The 19,913-nt window shown below is 52.0% G+C and overlaps 2 protein-coding genes across 10 annotated transcripts in view; one reads left to right on the top strand and one right to left on the bottom strand.

Moving 5' to 3' along the window:
* Window positions 1–19,913, top strand: part of LOC144720587 (WD repeat and FYVE domain-containing protein 3-like) — a 129,295-nt gene that overhangs the window by 81,808 nt on the left and 27,574 nt on the right. For 6 of the 9 annotated variants that reach the window (XM_078597428.1, XM_078597429.1, XM_078597420.1 and 3 more), the window contains 12 exons: window positions 214–299; window positions 1,112–1,303; window positions 2,994–3,151; window positions 4,021–4,098; window positions 5,157–5,393; window positions 8,194–8,238; window positions 9,145–9,310; window positions 10,267–10,442; window positions 11,986–12,134; window positions 13,028–13,148; window positions 14,249–14,334; window positions 14,877–14,957. In XM_078597428.1, the coding sequence (XP_078453554.1) occupies window positions 214–299; window positions 1,112–1,303; window positions 2,994–3,151; window positions 4,021–4,098; window positions 5,157–5,393; window positions 8,194–8,238; window positions 9,145–9,310; window positions 10,267–10,442; window positions 11,986–12,134; window positions 13,028–13,148; window positions 14,249–14,334; window positions 14,877–14,957 (1,575 nt within the window). The remainder of the gene's footprint in view (window positions 1–213; window positions 300–1,111; window positions 1,304–2,993; window positions 3,152–4,020; window positions 4,099–5,156; window positions 5,394–8,193; window positions 8,239–9,144; window positions 9,311–10,266; window positions 10,443–11,985; window positions 12,135–13,027; window positions 13,149–14,248; window positions 14,335–14,876; window positions 14,958–19,913) is intronic. The other 3 variants (XM_078597423.1, XM_078597425.1, XM_078597426.1) reach the window with 3 other exon arrangements.
* LOC144720589 (leucine-rich repeat-containing protein 18-like) lies at window positions 14,124–18,261 on the bottom strand. Its single transcript, XM_078597432.1, has 2 exons — window positions 18,090–18,261; window positions 14,124–16,372 (listed from the first exon to the last, which is right to left on the bottom strand). Exon 2 carries the CDS (start codon window positions 16,362–16,364, stop codon window positions 15,582–15,584), a length of 783 nt encoding a protein of 260 aa, XP_078453558.1. The 5' UTR covers window positions 16,365–16,372; window positions 18,090–18,261; the 3' UTR covers window positions 14,124–15,581.

Here is a 19,913-nt window from a genome sequence, read left to right on the forward strand (position 1 = left end):
ACGTAGAAGGGAAGTAATAAAATAATAAAAATAAAACATAATAAAATAATTCTCACGACGTTTCGGCCACAACACAAGCAGCCGTCCTCAGGTGAAGACCACGTCTGTCGAGGCGACAGCGTGACTTTACCGAAAGAACCAAGAAGATGAATCCCTGCAGTCACGAAAGCTTTAAAGCCTTTACAATTGTATCCGTTTCCCCTTGTCCCCCAGATTTGTAGACGGCTTCGGCCTGGAGGCTCGTTCGGCTTGGCACGTCCTGTCCACCTCTGACCCTGATGACGAGGAAGCCAGCCAGGGTAAGTAATGCGATATTCCATTTAAAACATAACCCCCACTCTATGTTGTTGTTTTTTTTATGAGCCGTCAGTATTATTGTCTGCCAGGGATGTCGCCCTCTGTCCTGTAAGGCAAGATGAGAGGTGTTTGTGCGTGCAAGCCAACGGCCGTTGATCAAAACTCGGTGTTTTATTAGGATTGTGATGATGCATTGATTCTTTGATTAAGTCGTCAGTTATTATGCTCGCTATGAAATGTGTATTATTGTGCTTTTAACAATAGACCATTAACCATATCTCTAAATGCATATGCTAATTTCAGGTTTCAGGCACGAACAACAATATTACAAGCGTAAATATTTTATCCAAGAATCGATTCAATTGATTTCTGGTATCTATTTTTCAATTTAAAGCTTTCGTGACTACAGGGATTCATCTTCTTGGTTCTTTCGGTAAAGTCACGTAGAATGGAAATAATAAAATAATAAAAATAAAACATAATAAAATAATTATCACGATGTTTCGGCCACAACGCAAGCAGCCGTCCTAAGGTGGAGAACAGGTCTGTCGAGAAGACAGAGTCTGTTCTCCACCTGAGGACGGCTGCTTGCGTTGTGGCCGAAACGTCGTGAGAATTATTTTATTATGTTTTATTATTATTATTTTATTATTTCCATTCTGGAATCTAATCACGAAACCCTGGATCGCGACGACCCACCGAATCCACGCGTTGAGACCAAATCGCTTCACGCCTGCGCTATCGTTGCCGAGCCCCGGCACGCGAGGTAGCGCGTCGGGCTGTAGCCGGTGTGCGTTGTGTGTGATGCGGTCAGCGCGCGCCCAGCTCGTGAAGCTGGTGCGCCGGGTGTGGCAGGAGCTGATCGGCAGCAAGCGGGCGGTGGTGGAGGTGCTGTGCCGCAGCCCGCTGCCCCCGGACACGCTGTCTGACCCGGGGCGATCCGACCTGGCGTCGCTGCGCCACCTGCTGGAGGAGCCGTCCACCAGGGCCTGGCAGACGTACCTCGGTGCGACCGTCGCACGCCCTCTCGGCAACTCGCCCACAGCACGCCGGCACAGTCGCTGGGAGGTTTTTGCAAGGCCCCAAGCAGTTGGTGCTGAGCGACATCTCGCCACGCCGGCGAGATGTTAACTACCTCGCCTGGTGTACAGGAGGTCGTAGGGTTCGATCCCGACCCTGACGCCTGTTGTATATTTGGAATTTGCGTGTCTCTTTCCCCATTGTCGCGTAGATTTTTCGCCGGGACCTCCGGTTTTGCTCTCCACATTTAGAAACATGCGCTTAGAGTATTTGGCTGCAATACATTTTCACATGGTCAGCCACTTCGTTGAGCGATCATTTGTGGCCAGGCCGCTTCTTAAAAAGAGCTGTGTATGGCTCTCTGCAGGCCTTACCTGGTGAAATAAAATAGTTCAGTTTATAACGCACCTCCAATTAGCACGCTTGGCTACATACGGTGAGAAGAAAGTTCAACATACATACATACATACCGTATGAATACGGCTATGGGTGTTTAAAAAATTATCAACTAATCATTGAGGCCACACTTTCATATGTTCATGCTAGTTCGTATTTATATAAATGCACACTATTTAGATACAAGATGGGCAGAAACGAATATTCTCTTATGCGTTCTTGCTAACACCAGATAACACCCCTGCATGCATTTGAATACTGATACGTTCAAAGAAGGGTTTTACATGCTCACGTACATTTCCATTGGTGCAGAGTTCGCGCTTTCAGCTGTAAAGCTGGCGTGCTTACCATTTTCCCACGCCAAAGGTCAGGTAATGGGTGTGTAAGTCCATCTGTCGGTCTCCTGACGACACCACAGTGCTAACCCTGATGTGTATTTTGGGCCATCACCGTGCCAACGCCCATTTCCTGTGACTTCCTCGCAGGCCAAAGGTCAGCAGTAGCATTGTCCAAATGAGCCATTTTGCTTCATGTACAAGTGGAGTCGCAGTCACCCTGAAGGTGACGTGGAGGAACTGAATGTGGAGCCTTTTGTTCGATCATCAGTGACTGAGCTGAAAACATAAACATTCTCACGCGGCCGGTTCTACATGTTCGGCAAACTCATTCGTCCTAATTGCTTGAATCAATTGGTTGACATACTATGCCCCAAGTAAAGAGTCACTTCGTGCTTACGTAATGATGACCCACACCTCTACAGTGTCCAAAATTTACATCCATATACGAAATCCCGGTTAATCCCTACAACGCCTGTGATAGTCCCGATTCAAATCCAGGAATATAACCGTCACTCCTCATTGTGTTCCTGAAACTTAAACTTTTTATTTTACCAGGTAAGGCCCACTGAGCTGCGTGCAGCTCTTTTTCAGAAGGAACCTGGCCACAAATGATAGCTCAACCAAGTGGCTTTTGGCGAATTGCCCGATGATGCTGGATGCAATTACCGGCGAAACGTCGTACTCAAATTGTAAATGTTGTGGTTTCGCGCTTCAACACACCGGTGTGGGGCTAAAGCAGTGAACTAATTTGTCTTTTGTCAACGTGACACTTTTTTACTGATTGGCCGTGTCGGGTGGTGGAGGGTTACGACACATTTATAAATAACGCGATCTAAACCCAAAAGCGTTGGCTTATCACGTTGCAAAATACCGCGGCGGCGCGAGCACGAGCCCCCTGCCTTAACCGTGCGCGCGCGGCCGTCGCGAACGCGCCTCTCGCAGGCCACGAGAGGAAGCAGCTGAGCCGAGCGGAGCAGACGGTGTCATCGCGCCTGCGCGTCGGCAGCAGCGGCGGCGGGGGCTTCGCGCTCACGCGGCTCACGGGCAACAGGAAGCAGCGCAAGGAGAGCGCCGCCAACCGCTCCGCGCCTTCCTTGCAGGTGAACGGCCGCGTCGCCGGTCGTCTGCACGGCAGAGGTCGCAAACGGGTTTTGATTCCTTACCTGTACCCGTACCCGGCCGCACCAGGGTCGCAAACGGATACCCGTACCCATTACCCGGCCGGGTACGGGTACCCGTTCCCTACCCGTACCCTACCCGAAATGAGTGACAAACGGTTACTCACCGGTGTCTCACGGCCTACCCGTACCCGTACCCGTACCCGGCCGCACCAGGGTCGCAAACGGGTACCCGTACCCGTACCCGGCTGGGTACGGGTAGCCGGGTATCGGGTAGGGTACGGGTATCGGGTACCCGGTTGCGACCTCTGCTGCATGCCCCCCCCCCCACTGCAAGCGCTTACTCCGGGTGGATTTACGTGGTCGCACACTGCGCGGATCTCTCGCGTGTTTTTGGGGTTGTGAAGAACGGCGAGCGGTCCGACCCGGAAAACGCATCGGAGAGCAGCTCCTTTACCATCAACAGCATTCAAATTAAGCTTATAGCCATCATGCAAACTCCGGTCATCACGTGAACTTCGGTCATCCTAGCAGTGGATTTTGGCTAGCCATTGAACAAAGACGGTCACTGCAATGCGCCCTTTAAGATGCGCTTCTGAGGCCGTCTGGAACGCTCTTCCTTCCGATATTAGGAAGCCACTGGAGCTATGCACTTTTAAATCTAGATTGTAAATTCATTTCTTTAGAACTGCGTTTTGTGTTTAGTTTTCTCTCAATCCCCCACACCACCGATTAGCGCAGTTGGCTCCATATGGTGTGAAAGAAGTTCAACATACATACTGCATTCGCGAAGTTTAGCTTTTGGCCATGGTGGTGCTGTTGATGATGTGGTTCCTGTGCGCGTTGTGTAGGATGCGTCGGTGTGGATGTTCACACACATCGCGGTCGTGCGAGATCTTGTGGAATACCGCTACAAGCAGCAGCAGGAGGTGAGGTCCGTCACACAGAGTGCGGTGTCCTGAAAAAATGACGCCTGTGGGCATGAGTTATTGGCGGGCTTTCCCCATAGTGCTTCATTCTGATTTGATTTGCTAATTCTTTTTTCGACAAATATTATTGTGGATAGGCAACGTGGTTGTAACATTGCGATAAACACCAGCACTTGGAAAACAGTGGCTGCTTAGCAGGAATAATATGATGCATGGATTCATTAATTAAAATCGATTCTTACACCTAACGATACAAGTATTAAATCTTAATCGATTTTTTTATGCTTTGTATATGATGCAAGACAATTGGTTCACGTGACCAATGCAGCTACTTGAGGTGTTGCATTCAACACGAAGTAAAACAAACAACAATAATCTAGTCTTGAATCAAACCACAACTGCAAATCGTGATGGTTCATTGGATCGCGAGAGGGTCTGTAGCAAATCGTTGCGTGCATAATTGTTGAGTGAGCGGAGTGCCGTACAAAATTGGTGCGTGCTCACAGCGCTTTCTCCGATCGTGCCGTCAGCGAACACCTATCATCCTGCACTACGTTCCAACGTCTACGCTCAATGCCTTTACAAAACCACACTAACATCTGCGGGGAAGTATGGTCAAATAGCCTCTATGACCCGCACGGCATGGGGAGGCCCTCATCCAACAGTGGATTGACACAAGGGCCGTGCGTGTGTACATTATGCGCCTCGGGCCTTAGGCCTTGGCGTGCACGGTCAGTAGTGCAGCGGTTAGCGCGCTGCGCCACGAACCCAGCGACCTGAGTTCGATTCCCGCTCACGGCCGACACCGTTGACGATCATCTGAACCGATGCTGGGCCTCCCCTAAGCTTGACTCAGCCTCAAATGAGTACCTGGTGCCGTGTGTAAAAACATCGCCACCAGGGAGACAAAGGCGGTCAGGCGTGGTGCTGGCCACCCACCCCACCCGTGTACCCTCCCGACCTTCACAGGTGCTACTCGCTAACAGCACTTGCCCCCCGCAGTTCGTTAAAGGCTGTACGGGGCGGTCTTTGTTTGTGTGCGCCGCGCGCGGGACCAGCGCGAGTGCAGCGTGGCGCGGCTGCTTGCCGCCGAGTGGGGGCGCCTGGAGGCCGAGGTGACGCGCGAGCGCGGCCCATGGGGGCCACCCGTGGGCTCCCGCCTCGACAAGTGGATGCTGGACCCCACCGAGGGGCCCTGCCGCATGCGCCGCAAGCTCATGCCCAACGAGCACTTCTACGCGCACTACGCGCACTACCCGTACCCGCCGGGCGGCTCCGACAGAGATGACACGCAGGTACGCCGACGGTCGACGAAGCCGCCGGAGCTACGCGTGCTTTTAAATCGAGATTGAAAACTCATTTCCCTTGAACTGCTTTTTGCGTTTAGTTTGTTGTCCTTCCCCGGAAACCTCCAATTAGCGCGGTTGGCTACCCACGGCGCGTAAGAAGTTCAACATGCATACAATGATAGAGGCAGTGGTGATGACGGCGCTGGTGCCTCGGTAGGTGCACCTTGGCGCGCGCGGGCGACAATGCTTACACGGGTTATATTTGTTTTTGTTGTTGGGATAAAAGCTGTGACCTGGGGTCAACTCAGCCTTCAATGAGTACCTGGTGCAGTGTCTAAACATGAACACTGGGGATACAAAGGTGGCAGTCTGCCGGCTATACCACCCCCGTTGTGTGCCATACTGGCTTTCATAGGTATATATGTGTGTAAAGACGACTCCGACGTACGTGTCCTGGGAAGGTTTTCTTTATTCGTGAGCCACGTGCTCACACTCGGACAGGCGGAGACCTCACTGCAACAGCCCCGAGTCTCCCGCGCATTTCCCTTATATACGGTCCGAGGCCACCCCCCCATTCCCGAACCTTCTCCCTGGTTCTAGAACGCTCGCTCCACCAGCTGACTCCACCGTCCTCTTACGTCACCTGGCCACGCTCCTATTCTCGAACATTCGAGGGCTGACTCCCCTGTCATTACCTCCCGTGGCCACTAGTCCACTCACACTGAAAGCTGACTCCCCTGCTATTATCTCCCATACCTCCCGTGGCCACTAGTCCACTCACACCGTAGGTTGACTCCCCTGTCACTACCTCCCGTGGCTACTAGTCCACTCACACCGCAGGCTGACTCCCCTGTCATTACTTCCCGTGGCCACTAGTCCACTCACACCGCAGGCTGACTCCCCTGTCATTACCTCCCGTGGCCACTAGTCCACTCACACCGCAGGCTGACTCCCCTGTCATTACCTCCCGTGGCCCCTAGTCCACTCACATCGTAGGCTGACTCCCCTGTCATTACCTCCCGTGGCCACTAGTCCACTCACACTATAAGCTGACTCCCCTGTCATTACACTTGCACACATACACAGACAAAGGTCCCCTGCGCAGTCTTTTACATACTGTTGAGGCAAGTGCTGTCGGCAAAGGGGTGGTGTGGCTAGCACCATGTCTCCCAGGTGCTTGACATCGTGGAGGTCCAGGACGTGTTCTGATATCACTCGCCAGTGATGTTAGCCACGCATGTACACAGACGCGTGTACACAGACGCATGTACAGACGCGTGTACACAGACGCATGTACACAGACGCATGTACACAGACGCGTGTACACAGACGAATGTACACAGACGCATGTGCACAGACGCGTGTGCACAGACGCGTGCGCACAGACGCGTGCACACAGACGCGTGCACACAGACGCGTGCACACAGACGCGTGCACACAGACGCGTGCACACAGACGCGTGCACACAGACGCGTGCACACAGACGCGTGCACACAGACGCGTGCACACAGACGCGTGCACACAGACGCGTGCACACAGACGCGTGCACACAGACGCGTGCACACAGACGCGTGCACACAGACGCGTGCACACAGACGCGTGCACACAGACGCGTGTACACAGACGCGTGTACACAGACGCGTGTACACAGACGCGTGTACACAGACTCGTGCACAGACGCGTGTACACAGACGCGTGTACACAGACGCGTGTACACAGACGCGTGTACACAGACGCGTGTACACAGACGCGTGCACACAGACGCGTGCACACAGACGCGTGCACACAGACGCATGTACACAGACGCGTGCACAGAACCTTCACTTTCATGCCTGCGTAATTGTGTGTTGCCAGTGTCCTTGTGGAGAATAACCTACACTTAACTCAAATTAACCGGTGGGCCCTCCCTGGATGTTGTTCCGAGCCGGAGGGCATCCGTCTGACAAAAACTGCTGAGTATCAGCGTTGGGATCACAGCAGTGGTGTAACCTGCAAGGCGTAAATGCTAAAATTAACATCCATCAAGAGTAAACGAAAATGTACAGCATTGGTTGAGGAATAAAAAAAATAGTTAAAGTCAGCTTCTTAATACAAACACTAACATTCACGTTTACTTGTATAAAATACATCAGTGTGTATTCAGTAAAGTATAAAACTGTACACAGCTTATTTTAACATATACCTGCCACTCACATGTATATATATCATGTGCTTCCATACACATTGCACAAGACAACTTTAAATAAACTATGCAAACATAAAATCATCATCGGTCACAGGCAATCCACTGCTGGATGAATCCATCTTCAAGACGCCACCATCCCTCTTGGTCACATGACACAACAATCCCCCCCATCAGCTGCACACGAGCCGAACCCGTGGCTCCAGCTCAGCCGCATGAATCACAATTCACAGAGTTTATAAGATCACACTCATTGCACCCAAAATGCTTGCCACAAATGAACCACAGTTCAAGGAGCATAAACCATCGCGCAAACTTTGGTCATCCTCGCAGCAGCGGCGAGCAAAGCCGGTCACCTCATCGCGTGCGTTCAGATGCGCTCCTGCGTCCGTCTGGAACGCCCTTCCGATATCAGGAAGCCACTGGAGCTATGTGCTTTTAAATCTACGTACGGTGCGAAAGAAGCACATCATATGTACGTACGTACAGACGTTGTAATTGGATGAAGCTGGGTCCTCTTCCCGAATCGACCGTGGCTCGCTCGTCCCCCCAGTTGAACGATGCTGCTGCCACGTTCTCGACTGCTCTTTATATTATTATTATTCTTTCTCTCCTCTCCCAAAGCTCATGGATGAGGCGGAGCAGAGTGGGCAGGATGTGATGAGAGAGGTGAGCCGCGGCCGACACATCTCCAACGAGCTGTGAGATTAACTCCAGATTCACGCAGGCACCCGTGGTTTAGACGGCGTTCCCGCCGTTTGCTCGCTAAGCAGGCCAGCCTCGGGCGTTGAGTCAGCGTCATGCTCTGTGCTGTTGGAAATCGGTCGCCTTGCTGAATGAAGTTGGGAGTCAAGTTTTCCGTGAGTGTGAACCGACCAAAGGCCACCTGCGACTTACCGGGCGAATTCCAGGTGGTCTGGCGTTGGCCCAGTCCAAACTTTGCATTCGACCAGAGCATTTAGCCTTTTGTCTACAACCTTCCAAGTGCTCTTGGTGTTGTGTTATTATTGTCTTAAGAATTAAAAGTGTTGCTTTATTGGTGGCCTCGTCACCAAATAAATGTATCTAACTTGACTTGTAATGGCCGTGGGTATTCTCTGCTGTGATTTCATATTAGCTGACACCTAATTATGACTGAGATTCATAATCAACGTTTTTGGGTTTAGATCGCGATCTAAACCCAAAAACGTTAATAATATTGGTCGTGAAAGCCTACGTGTTAAACTATGACTGAGATATTCTTAAGTTGGCAAAATCACAAGCTCCCGGTTGTAAGATGTTGAGTTTGTTCACGCCCAGGCTTAACTCTGAGGTCACCTAAGCGAGCATTTATTGGTGGGAAGTTGACAGCAATTCCGATGCGGAGAGAACAAGTTCTTGCCTCAGGAATGTTGAATTTCTCATAACGCAGGACCTCCGATATTAATTATAAACTCTCAGTGCAATGCAGAAACTTCAGACACTGCACGTTGTGCGCTTGTGATGCAATCCTTCGGGCTCGCGTTTGAGAAACCGCGGGCGGTCGTCGCTTTTCACCGAGTTGCCCCTAACCACGCGGCGCTCACTTCCCCACAGAAGAGCGCTAAAGTGCGGCGAGTGATCAGCTACGACAGCAAGGAGTTCTACCTCCGCCTGGTGTCGCAGTCCAGCCTGGAGCCCGTGGTCGCCACGGAGACGGCCGAGAGCGAGGCCGCCCGGCTCGTGGAAAACGGCGGAGAGGACGGCATGGTGGGGGTCAAAGGTCAGCGACGTCACCGCCCACTTTCGTGTGGATTAATAACACGCGGATTAAATATGTGATTTTAGATTTGTTATCCACTCGGTTGTCTGTTCAGAGGCAGAGTGGATCTCGCGCATTCCTCCTTTAAAGGAGCGAAGACAGCAGCGGTGGCGGAGTGTTTACGATGCGGTCGACGGTTTGGGGTTTGTGGCCGCACTCGCAGGCCGCCGAATCTTCCGTGCGCCACTTTGCACATCAGGCGGCCGCATCGGCCACATGCCAGAGGTCGCAATCGGGTTTTGATTCCTTACCCGTACCCGTACCCGGCCGCACCAGGGTCGCAAACGGGTACCCGTACCCGGCCGGGTACAGGTAGCCGGGTATCGGGTAGGGTACGGGTATCGGGTACCCGATTGCGACCTCTGCCACATGCCCCATCCCGATTCGGTTGATGGTCGACCATTGGCGGCGTTGAAGGTTGAAACCGGGAGGTTCGACGGTAGGGGCCCTGTACGAGAGATGTTTATTTTTGACGTCGGCCTACCGCCCACTGAAGATTTGTGATCGCAGTCTCCGGCTTGAGCCGTGCACGTGGCCCCGACGGCGAAGCAGCGGGGAGAGTGTTCGGTGGGTAAGATGAGGGTAACGATCGAGTTGGCTGATTTATTTTTTCTTCCCCCCCCCCCAGACCCAGACTTAAGCTCAGATCGTTTGCCTGTCACTTCACATTAGGTCATCGGGCAGTGGTTCTGCATCAGACGATTGTTCTGTATCAGACGTACGCTTCAGCAAATGCAGAAATGGTCTCCCCATGTGAAAATACATTTCAAATCGCTCATCTAAATTGAGGACGGTCAATGCCGAGTGGCTGGCCGCTCAGAATTTCCAACCGTTCTGCGTCTCGGTCAGCCGTTATCCTCGTCTCGCGAGCGAGTCTCCTTAAGTCACGCGGCGGCCTGACGTGTCGCCGTCGGCAGGGCTCGTGAAGCCTTTGCAGAGGTCTCGCTCGGGCGTGGAGCCGGGCGCCGGGCTGCCGGGCGGCGACGATGAAGACGGCCTCCCGGACCCGATGGCCGACGGGGCCGGCATCGGCGATGGCGGCGAGAAGACGGAGAACCAGACGGTGCTGAGGCTGCTGGCGGAGGGCGAGACGGTGAGCAGCTCCCTCCCCCAACCTCCCCCTAGCGCATTACTCCCCGTCCTAGCAAGAGCGCAGCACAACCACCCGCAACCTCCGATCAGCACTGTTGGCTACATATGGCGCGAAAGAAGATCAACATACATTGACCGTAACCCGAGCCCACGCACCGACCTCATTCCTTCTGCCTTAAACCTGATCCTCGAAGCAGAGAACACTCGAACCACTCAAACCATCACTAATCTCCAGCGTGGCCCAAGTTATACCATACCATAAAACCACCTTAACCCTAACTCTTACTTTAAGCTTAACTCCATCCTAACCATTTTAACACTAACCCTATTTATTAACTTATTACTACCCCACACCAAGCTCCTTAAACCGAACTTTTATAATTAACCCTAATTCTATTCAACCCCAGCCACCTCATCTCTCCCTCCAATCTTGTCTCTTTTCAGTGACAACTCTTATACGCTTACCCTAACTCCGCACCATTTACCTGAATCCTAATCTTTAACAAGTAAACCCGTAAAAACAAAGTTTTTTACTATAAATCCTTTATATGCGTGGCGGCTAGAGTCCTCTCGTCCTCTGGCTTGAGATGGCTGCCACCTATGGGTCAGATGATTGTCTGCCACCATTAAGCAATTGGTAATTAAATATTTAATTTGTTTTCCCTAAACAGTGTAAAATTTTGGAATTTTTTTTTCACGAAAATTAATTGTCACACACAACGAGTCTGTGTGGAAAATGTCAGCTTGATTGGATCACGGGAAGTGGGATAAAAAACGAGCGAAAGATTTGCACGGTCCTAACCAAGCAAGTTAACTTAATATAAAGAATTTAAAAATATATTCGCCTGTGGAGGACGCGGGGATCGATCCCGCGACCTTTGGCATGGGAAGCGAGGGCGCTACCAACTGCGCTACTCCGCCACGGCCTGTGGAGGGGTTACGCTCTGGGCTCTTACACTGTGGCGTTCAGCCAAAGCCATGAATGAGTTCTATTTGAATATATGTAAAATACATTTTTTTTGCCTAAAAAGTGTAAAATTTTGGAAATTTTTTTTCTTGAACATTAATTGTCTCGCACAACGAGTCTGTGGAAAATGTCAGCTCGATTGGATCACGGGAAGTGGGTTAAAAAACGACCGAAAGATTTGCACGGTCGTAAGCAAGCAAGCAAGCACGCAAGCAACCAAGCACGCAAGCAAGCGAACTTAATATAAAGGATTTAAAAATGTATCCCCTCCTTCCTTCTCCTCGCTCCCTCCACTCCCTTAACAACGTTATTCCTCCCTCATCTTCCCCTCCCCACATAAAAGAACACAACACCTCGCTCATGATCCACACTCGGTGGGGCAGCGAGCCCATCCCCCGCCTCCTCTAAACGGTTTGTGCAATGTGCCCTGGGCTCTAATTGAAATACAATTTCTTTTTTAAAACCCCATTAAATAAATCTAATTTACAGTCATCTGAACCCGAACCCTGATCAGTAACACCAAGCAGATCCCAACCTCGCCCAGCCTGACCCCGCCTCCCCGCCGTGTCGCTCCCAGATCTCCCAGATGTACCGGTGCGCGCGAGTGGAGGGCCTGGACACCAGCGAGGGGCTGCTGCTCTTTGGGAAGGAACACTTCTACGTCATCGACGGGGTCACCATGACGACCCGCCGGGAGATCTGCGACATCGACATGCTGCCACCCGAGTGAGCAGCTCCGGCACAGCCACTGGTGCAGCAGCAGCCTTATCAGCAGCTGTAGCAGCAGCAGCTTCTTCAGCAGCAGCAGCCTTAGCAGTTGCAGTAACAACAGCTTCTTCAGCTGTAGCAGCAGCGTCATCAGCTGTAGCAGCAGCAGCGTCATCAGCTGTAGCAGCAGCAGCGTCATCAGCTGTAGCAGCAGCAGCGTCATCAGCTGTAGCAGCAGCAGCGTCATCAGCTGTAGCAGCAGCAGCATCATCAGCTGTAGCAGCAGCTTCATCAGCTGTAGCAGCAGCCTCGTCAGCTGTAGCAGCAGCTTCATCAGCTGTAGCAGCCTCATCAGTTGTAGCAGCAGCAGCATCATCAGCTGTAGCAGCAGCAGCGTCGTCAGTTGTAGCAGCAGCCTCGTCAGCTGTAGCAGCAGCTTCATCAGCTGTAGCAGCCTCATCAGCTGTAGCAGCAGCAGCCTCATCAGCTGTAGCAGCAGCAGCGTCATCAGCTGTAGCAGCAGCAGCCTCGTCAGCTGTAGCAGCAGCTTCATCAGCTTTAGCAGCCTCATCAGCTGTAGCAGCAGCTTCATCAGCAGCTGTAGCAGCCTCATCGTCAACAATACGAACCGTTGCTGGAACATCAAAAAAAATTCCATCATGGCTGTCAAAAGCACCGTTGTTGGTTCCTGTATCGTCCTCAACAGCATCACTATCATCATCTTCATGACCAGGCCGGATGTCCCCAAGCTGCCACCCTCCTTGACGGCCCTGCGATGAAACAGTCATCATCATCATCATCATTTTCCCTATGTCATTGGATGAAGCGTTTGACCGTTGGGGAGAATGCGCGACACGGCACTGACTCCCTTCGTCCTTGCGCGTGCGATTCCGGGTGGTCTCGCCACCCAGGCTGCAGGACCCGGTGATTCCCCGTGGGACCCGATCGCCTCCGTCGCACCCGCAGCGCGCGTGCAGCAAGTTCAGCTACGAGGGCGTGCGCGAGGTGCACAAGCGGCGCTACCTCCTGCAGGTGCCACCCCTCGCTCGCTCTTCTCCGTTCCGTACCGTGCCGATCAACCCCAGCTCCTCTTGTCAGTTCACGACAGGATGGAGGCTCCCCCGTGCCATGTTGTTCATGGGGTCTGTTTACCTGATCTTCGCCACGCTGGTCGGTGCGGGTTGGTGAGAGGGGTAGGCCCAGGGCTGCTTCAGGGATAACTCACCGCTGGTGTTCGCCGTGGCCGGGAATCGAACTCAAGTCATTGGGTTCATAGTGAAGTGGACCTAATCACTGCGCTGCCGTGCGACCCCTTTCTGTTATCATGAATGTTCACTCGTGGTCTCTTGGCACGTAATGATTCGCCCATTGCCCACCTTGGCTCCGCTGATTTGATGAATAGTTTGTTGTATCCTGAGCCGCAGATCAGATTAAAAATCAGAAATTTTGTTGGCTAACTTTTACCATCTATCTCTTTTCACGTTACGAACCGTCTTAGTAAAAATAAATATATCCCAAATGAAATATAGACTTGTACAGCTGCTGTGCATTATGAAGCATTCATACTGTTTAGTTAGGTCATTTTGCCGGGACACACAGCCGGAGTTTGACAGGCTATTTACTGCTTAGTTATGGAGACAATAAGGTCCATAATGTCAGTGGATGCAAGCAATGTATGTGTGTGTGTGTTGAACATTTTTCGCACCGTACGTAGCCAACCATGCTAATCGGAGGTGCGGGGGAAGTACAACAAACTAAACACAAAAAGCAGCTCTAAGGAAATGAGTTTTCAATCTAGATTTAGAAGTGCATTTCTCCAGTGGCTTCCTAATGTCGGAAGGAAGAGCGTTCCAGACGGCCGCAGGAGCGCATCTGAAAGCGCAGCGCCATGCGGTGACCACCATCTTTTTTTTCGATGGCCCAGCCCAAAGCCCTGACATTGTCAAGAGCAGGGAGCTGAGCTCGTGCGAAACAGCATTTTTCATCAGAAACCACCGACGCCACCTCCTTTCCAAGAAGAGACATTTAATCGCGAATGAGTTTGTACACAACGTTCACTCAAGTGGCGCGCTGATTCGTCAAACGTAACACCGCAATGCCGCTGAGATCCTCCTCTTGGTATGTTTGTGTAGCCGATGGCCGTGGAAGTATTCTCAAACGACGGCAGGAACTACCTCCTGGTGTTCCCGCGTGGGGTGAGAAACAAGGTGTACCAAAGGTAAGGCCTCTGGCGTGTTAAGCACCAAATCACGAGCTTAAAAGCCTTTGCAAACAAAGCACGAAGTGATAAAGATCATCAGGGTGTAGACTTAACCATGAACATTAACGAGCTCTCACTTAGTTTTTCTACGAATGTGCCGTGTGTGTGTGTGGGTGATGATGGGGGAGCGGTAGCACAGTGGTTAGCGTTGCTGCGCTAGGAACCCGGCGACCCGAGTTCGATTCTCGCTCATGGCCAACACCAGTGACAATTATCTGAACCGGTCCTGGGCCTCCACTCTGTCGACTCAGCCTCAAACGAGTACCTGATGCAGTGTGTAAAACATCAGCACTCGGAAGACAAAGGCGGCCGGGCGTGGTGCTGGCCGCCCACCCCCTTCGCATGCCTGTGCTGGCCTTCATAGGTGCTCTCTGACAGCCACTAAAGTCTGTTAAAGGCTCCACGGGGGAATCTTTGTCTTTCGTGTGCGATGACTGTGGAGTTGGGGGCGGCGAGGCGATCTCAAAGTGGTGTCCCCTTTGTCGCCCGGACGAGCGCAGGTTTTTGACGATCGCGCCGTCCCTCGCGGACAGCAGTGAGAGCGTCTCCGGACAGAACCCCAACGCAAGTGTGGAGGCTGGGTGAGCGAAATGCAACTCGCGTGGAACCATGACGCGCTCGGTGTTGATGGTGTTTTCCTGCATCGGAGTTTAATTTTTGTCAGTGACGGTAAACATTGGTATCACACCTGACGACGATTGCTTGTGTTGCAGTCGAAACGTCGTGAGAATTTGTATTGTTTTATATTTATTTTATTTTATTATTTCCCTTCTACATGATGACTTTACCGAAAGAACCAAGAATATTTGTATCACTGTCCAGATTTATTTTTCTGATTGGCTTGGGCAGTTTAAATTAGTTTTACCCACCTAAGTGTAAAACTGTTACTCTATGGCATGTACATTCCCTTAAAATCTATTGAAATTATAACATTTCACTTTCAAGTAAAAATGTGTGTAACAATCCAATCTGGTTAATTAAGTGTTCTTGGCGAACGCCGAGTTAAGTGTAAGTCATTTAATTAATCGGCTAAATCTAGAGAAGTAGGTGGCTTTGCGGGGCCAAGGTTAACTTCGCTCTGCTGTAACACTTCTGCGTCCTGCTGCTGCTGCTCTCAAAGTACCCCGTGCACAAACACCCCCCTCTAAACCTCCGTCTTAAACGTCGCCCACATCCCTGAGATGGCGCAGTAGCCGAAATACGCTTCATCTCCAGGCAGTTTGCGTCTCTTTCGCCACGGAGTTGGGCGTTATGAGCCCAGAAAACCTTCCCACCCCGCGGTTGGACCCCTTGTTGGTGTTCTTGAGCAGGCCGGCCCTACGTGCCCTCTCCTCCTGGCACGAGGCCAGGCAAGGCTTGCACACCTCCGACTCGTGCACCAGCAGCAGGGACGCCTCCTCGGGGCTTGGCTCGCCCCCACCCGGCCCGCCGCCCGTCTCCGGCGGGGCCAGTGCGAGCGGGTTCCGCTTCACGTTGAGCTTCTGGAGCTTGGGCAGTTTGGCCACGGTCTCGGGCAGGCCCACGATGGCGTTGTCGAAGAGACCCAGGTCGGTGAGCTCCCTGAGATGGCCCAGCCAGCGCGGCACACTGTCCAGCTCGTTGAGGCCCAGGTTGAGGGTGCGCAACTTCTGAAGCTGCGCGAGGCCCTCGGGGAGGCCATGTGTGACCAGCCGGTTGTTGCAAGCGTTGAGGTGCAGCAGGCCGCTCAGCTGGCCCAGCGACTCGGGCAGGCTCTCGAGCCGGTTGCTGTGGACGTCGAGCGAGCGGAGGTTGACGAACTTGCCGATGGAGGGCGGGAGGACGCGGAGCGCGTTGCGGCTGAGGTCCAGCTCGTCGACGTCGCTCAGCTTGAGGAGGCACTTGGGGAAGGTGGCGAGGCCAGCGTTGCTGAGGTTGAGGCGCTTCTTCCCGTCGGGGGTGCTGTGCACGGCCGCCTTGGCCTGCTTCAGCGTCAGCTTTCGGCCCTTGGGCGCGCGTTTCTTGGGCATGATGGCTTCTGCACGGGAAGCAACGAACACACACGGCTCGGTTAGCCTCGAGTCAAAACTATTCAAGAGTTTTCTTTTTATTTTACCAGGTGAGGCCCCACTGAGCTATGTAGCTCTTTTTCAGAAGCGACCTGGCCACCAACGATAGCTCAACGAAGTGGCTTATCGCGTGCAAATTTATATCAGCCACATACTCTATAAACGCATGTTTCTGTCCACTAATAAGCCTCCCTAAGCCGTCACCATCTCTCATGGTCTTGCAATGTGACAGACAGTCCATCCAGCTCCTGCACATGAGACTGATTTCATCACTCCATCTCCACGGTGGTTCTCCACTCAGGCGTGTTCCCTCCTTTGGCTGTCACTCCGTCATTAGTCTCGACCGCGAGTCACCATCCCTTCTAGCGACATGTCCTGCCGACGTCTACTTTCTTTTCGCAACAGTCAAGGTCAAAATAAACTTGATGAGTAGCATGGCCTTTTCTAGAATGAGGAGGTCCATATTTCTGTTCTTGTTTTTTAATTCGAATTTTGCAAGCAAAGTTGCAGTGTTTTTCCAGTTTGTTTACGTGTTGCAAACGCTTAATTGACGAGTATATAACAATGGACATTCGAAGGAAGCTGAATGCAGCACGAGGTCAATGCACCTCGTTTACACCCAGCTCTAAAAATATTTCCGCTGCCCCTCGCGCACACAAATACACAAACTGTACGCAAGGCATTCATTGCGCTCCAGTTCTTCCTTGTTTTTTGGATGACTGACTTCAAAACCTAACAACCGAAAAGCTTAACGCCAGTTGCGAAAACCGAGAAGAGACAACGCGGGCCGCCGTATTTAAGCACAGCACAATTATAAACTAAACTATTAAAGTATGCTATTTTTATTTTACCAGGTAAAGCCCACAGAGCTGTATAACTCTTTTTCAGAAGTGACCTGGCCACAAATGATAGCTCAACGAAGTGGCTTATTGCGTGGACATTTATAGCAGCCAAATACTCTTAAACGCACGTTTCGAAAAGCGGAGGGAAAAACCCGATGAGACCCGGGGAAAAATCCTCACGACCACGGGGAGAGAGAACACGCAGACTCCAAATATACAGCAGCAGGCGTGAGGGCTGGGATCGAACCCTCGACCCCCTGTATACCAGGCGAAGTAGTTAACATCTCGCCACGTTGCAGTTGCCGAGGTGACGGCACGTAAAATACGGCCACATGAGTTGGCCTAGATAGGGCCACGTTCGCTATGAATGCCGTGCAGTCGTTACCATAGCTGCGGCCGCTGCGCAGCACAGGTAACAGTACACGCTCGCTGTGTGGGCTCCATCGGTATGCGCCGGGGTAACGGATGTCCGCCCTGAATCTCACGTTTCTCTAATTGAAAAGGCACGGCGCAACGGCGTTGCGGTCCAGCGGACCCAGAGTTCGTTTGGCCACGGGAAATGTGACAGGACAAACAAGTTGATCTCACCCGGCAGGCTCGTGCTGTCTACTTTGGTCTTGGTCTCATTTGTTTTATTTTTCTTTTAGCATTCAGAAAGGAAATGCCCATTAAGGAAAGATATGGCTATCAGACAGGCGAAGCGGCGTCGTATTTTGCAACCGTCCATTTTCACTTGCCGCCACGAAAGAAAAAAAAGACGAAAAGGGTTCACGCATGTTTCTTATGAGAGCCGAAAACATTGAAAAACTTTGTTTAAATAAAAAAAAATGTGCACGCAGCTTACCGTTACTGCGCGAGGCGCGCGCAAAATGTGGTGTCTTCGAGCCCCGGTCGGCTTCTCCGCGGCCAGCGCAGAGGACGTCTGGAAGAGGCCACTTTACCAGCCACACTCGCAGTGGAGAGGCCGGAGTGCGACAATCTGACTCCTCAAGCCCCCCCTTGAGGTCCTCGTACTGGCCCCACTCCACCACATCGACAAAGCCCCCCCCCTCACCTCCCTCAGTCTTCGACTGCGGGCCGCCGAAGCTCGCTCACGTTGCCATCGAAGCGGCGGCCGTTGAAGTTGAACTCGAAGAGGGCCAGTGATTTGTTTTTGCCTGCCAGCCAGGGAGCCACAACTTGGGCTCAGTGAGGCCCCTTGTCTGCGTGCCAACTGTTGTGTGGCGTTGCCAGGCAACGTTCTGACTGCCACGTACATTATGCATGAGGTGGGAGGTGCCGTGAGTGGGAGGAATTGCGTTCAACTAAACTTTTGATTTTACCAGGTGAAACCCACTGAGCTTCATAGCTCTTTTTCAGAAATGACTTGGCCACAAATGATAGCTCAACGAAGGGGCTTATGTGGAAATTTATAGCAGCCAAATACTATAAACGCACGTGATCCGTAGAAAAGTCCACGCGACCACGGGGAGAACATGCATGCTCCAAATATACAGCAGGCGTCAGTGTCGGGTTCGAACCCACGACCTCCTGCATACCTGGCGAGGGAGTTAACATCTCGCCACCGTGGCGTATATTGCTGGTCTGCTGGCCTGTGTCAGAGGTCGCAAACGGGTTTTGATTCCTTACCCGTACCCGGCCGCACCAGGGTCGCAATCGGGTACCCGTACCCTACCCGTACCCGGCTGGGTATCGGGTAGGGTACGGGTATCGGGTACCTGATTGCGACCTCTGGGATGAAGCCATGTTGCAGGCGCGGGTGGGTTGATTCTAGGAACTTGAATTGTGAGAAGAGACAAGACGTTGGGAAATGAGTGACAAACGGTTACTCACCAGTGACTCACGGCCTACCCGTACCCACATACTTTGGTCTGGGATGCTTATTGTCAGGTATAATTACTTTGGCTTCAGGGACCCCACCAGGAAGCTTACAGATGGAGGTTCCCAGCCACATTTGAACTGTTCACACGGCAGCCGCTTGGCTAATTCATCCGTCACCGCTTCAGCCAAGTTCAACATTGGCTAAGGTGCGGAGCCAGTGATTAATTCCCTGCTGTCAAGAGACACTTCCGAGGGCAGGATCGCGATGTCCCCTCCAGCTTCAGTAACTGTTGTCGCGCCTGATAGGTCACTATGGTTTGTGGGTGGGCGTGCGTTTACTGACGGGCATCGATTCAGTTGTGCTCTTAAATTGGATTGTGTCAGCATGGATTAGTGAGTGTCCTTGATAAGGCGAGGATCGAGACATTTCAATTTCAGAAAGAAAAAAACGAACTATGTTCTTTTGACGGAAGCTGCAATCCAGAAAGGTGATTTTTGGTGTTGCATTTTATCCATTCAACGTCTGTTGCTTTCGAGCCTGCGTGGTTTCCTGTCTACAGCACAGGGAACAATTGAGTGGGTTAAAGCTGGAAATCGTTGTCATTTTCCCATCGCACTGAGCCGGAAGGGTTGGCTAAAGATAGCGGTGTCTCCCGCCACATGCACGGCGAAGAACTTTCTCTTGAAGAAGCGCACGTTGGCATTGTGAGTGAAGTACGGATGAGGATGCTGACGCCTGCCTAGTATTTTTGACTCAGAACACCATTGCCAGCATTCACCAACGCTCCTTTGCAATAAACCAAAATCTGCGCAGATGAGTGAGCTGGCACTGAGAAGGACACGGTAA

The sequence above is a fragment of the Lampetra planeri genome, chromosome 9, assembly GCF_965212315.1.
Source record: "Lampetra planeri chromosome 9, kcLamPlan1.2.h2, whole genome shotgun sequence".
Lineage (NCBI taxonomy): Eukaryota > Metazoa > Chordata > Hyperoartia > Petromyzontiformes > Petromyzontidae > Lampetra > Lampetra planeri.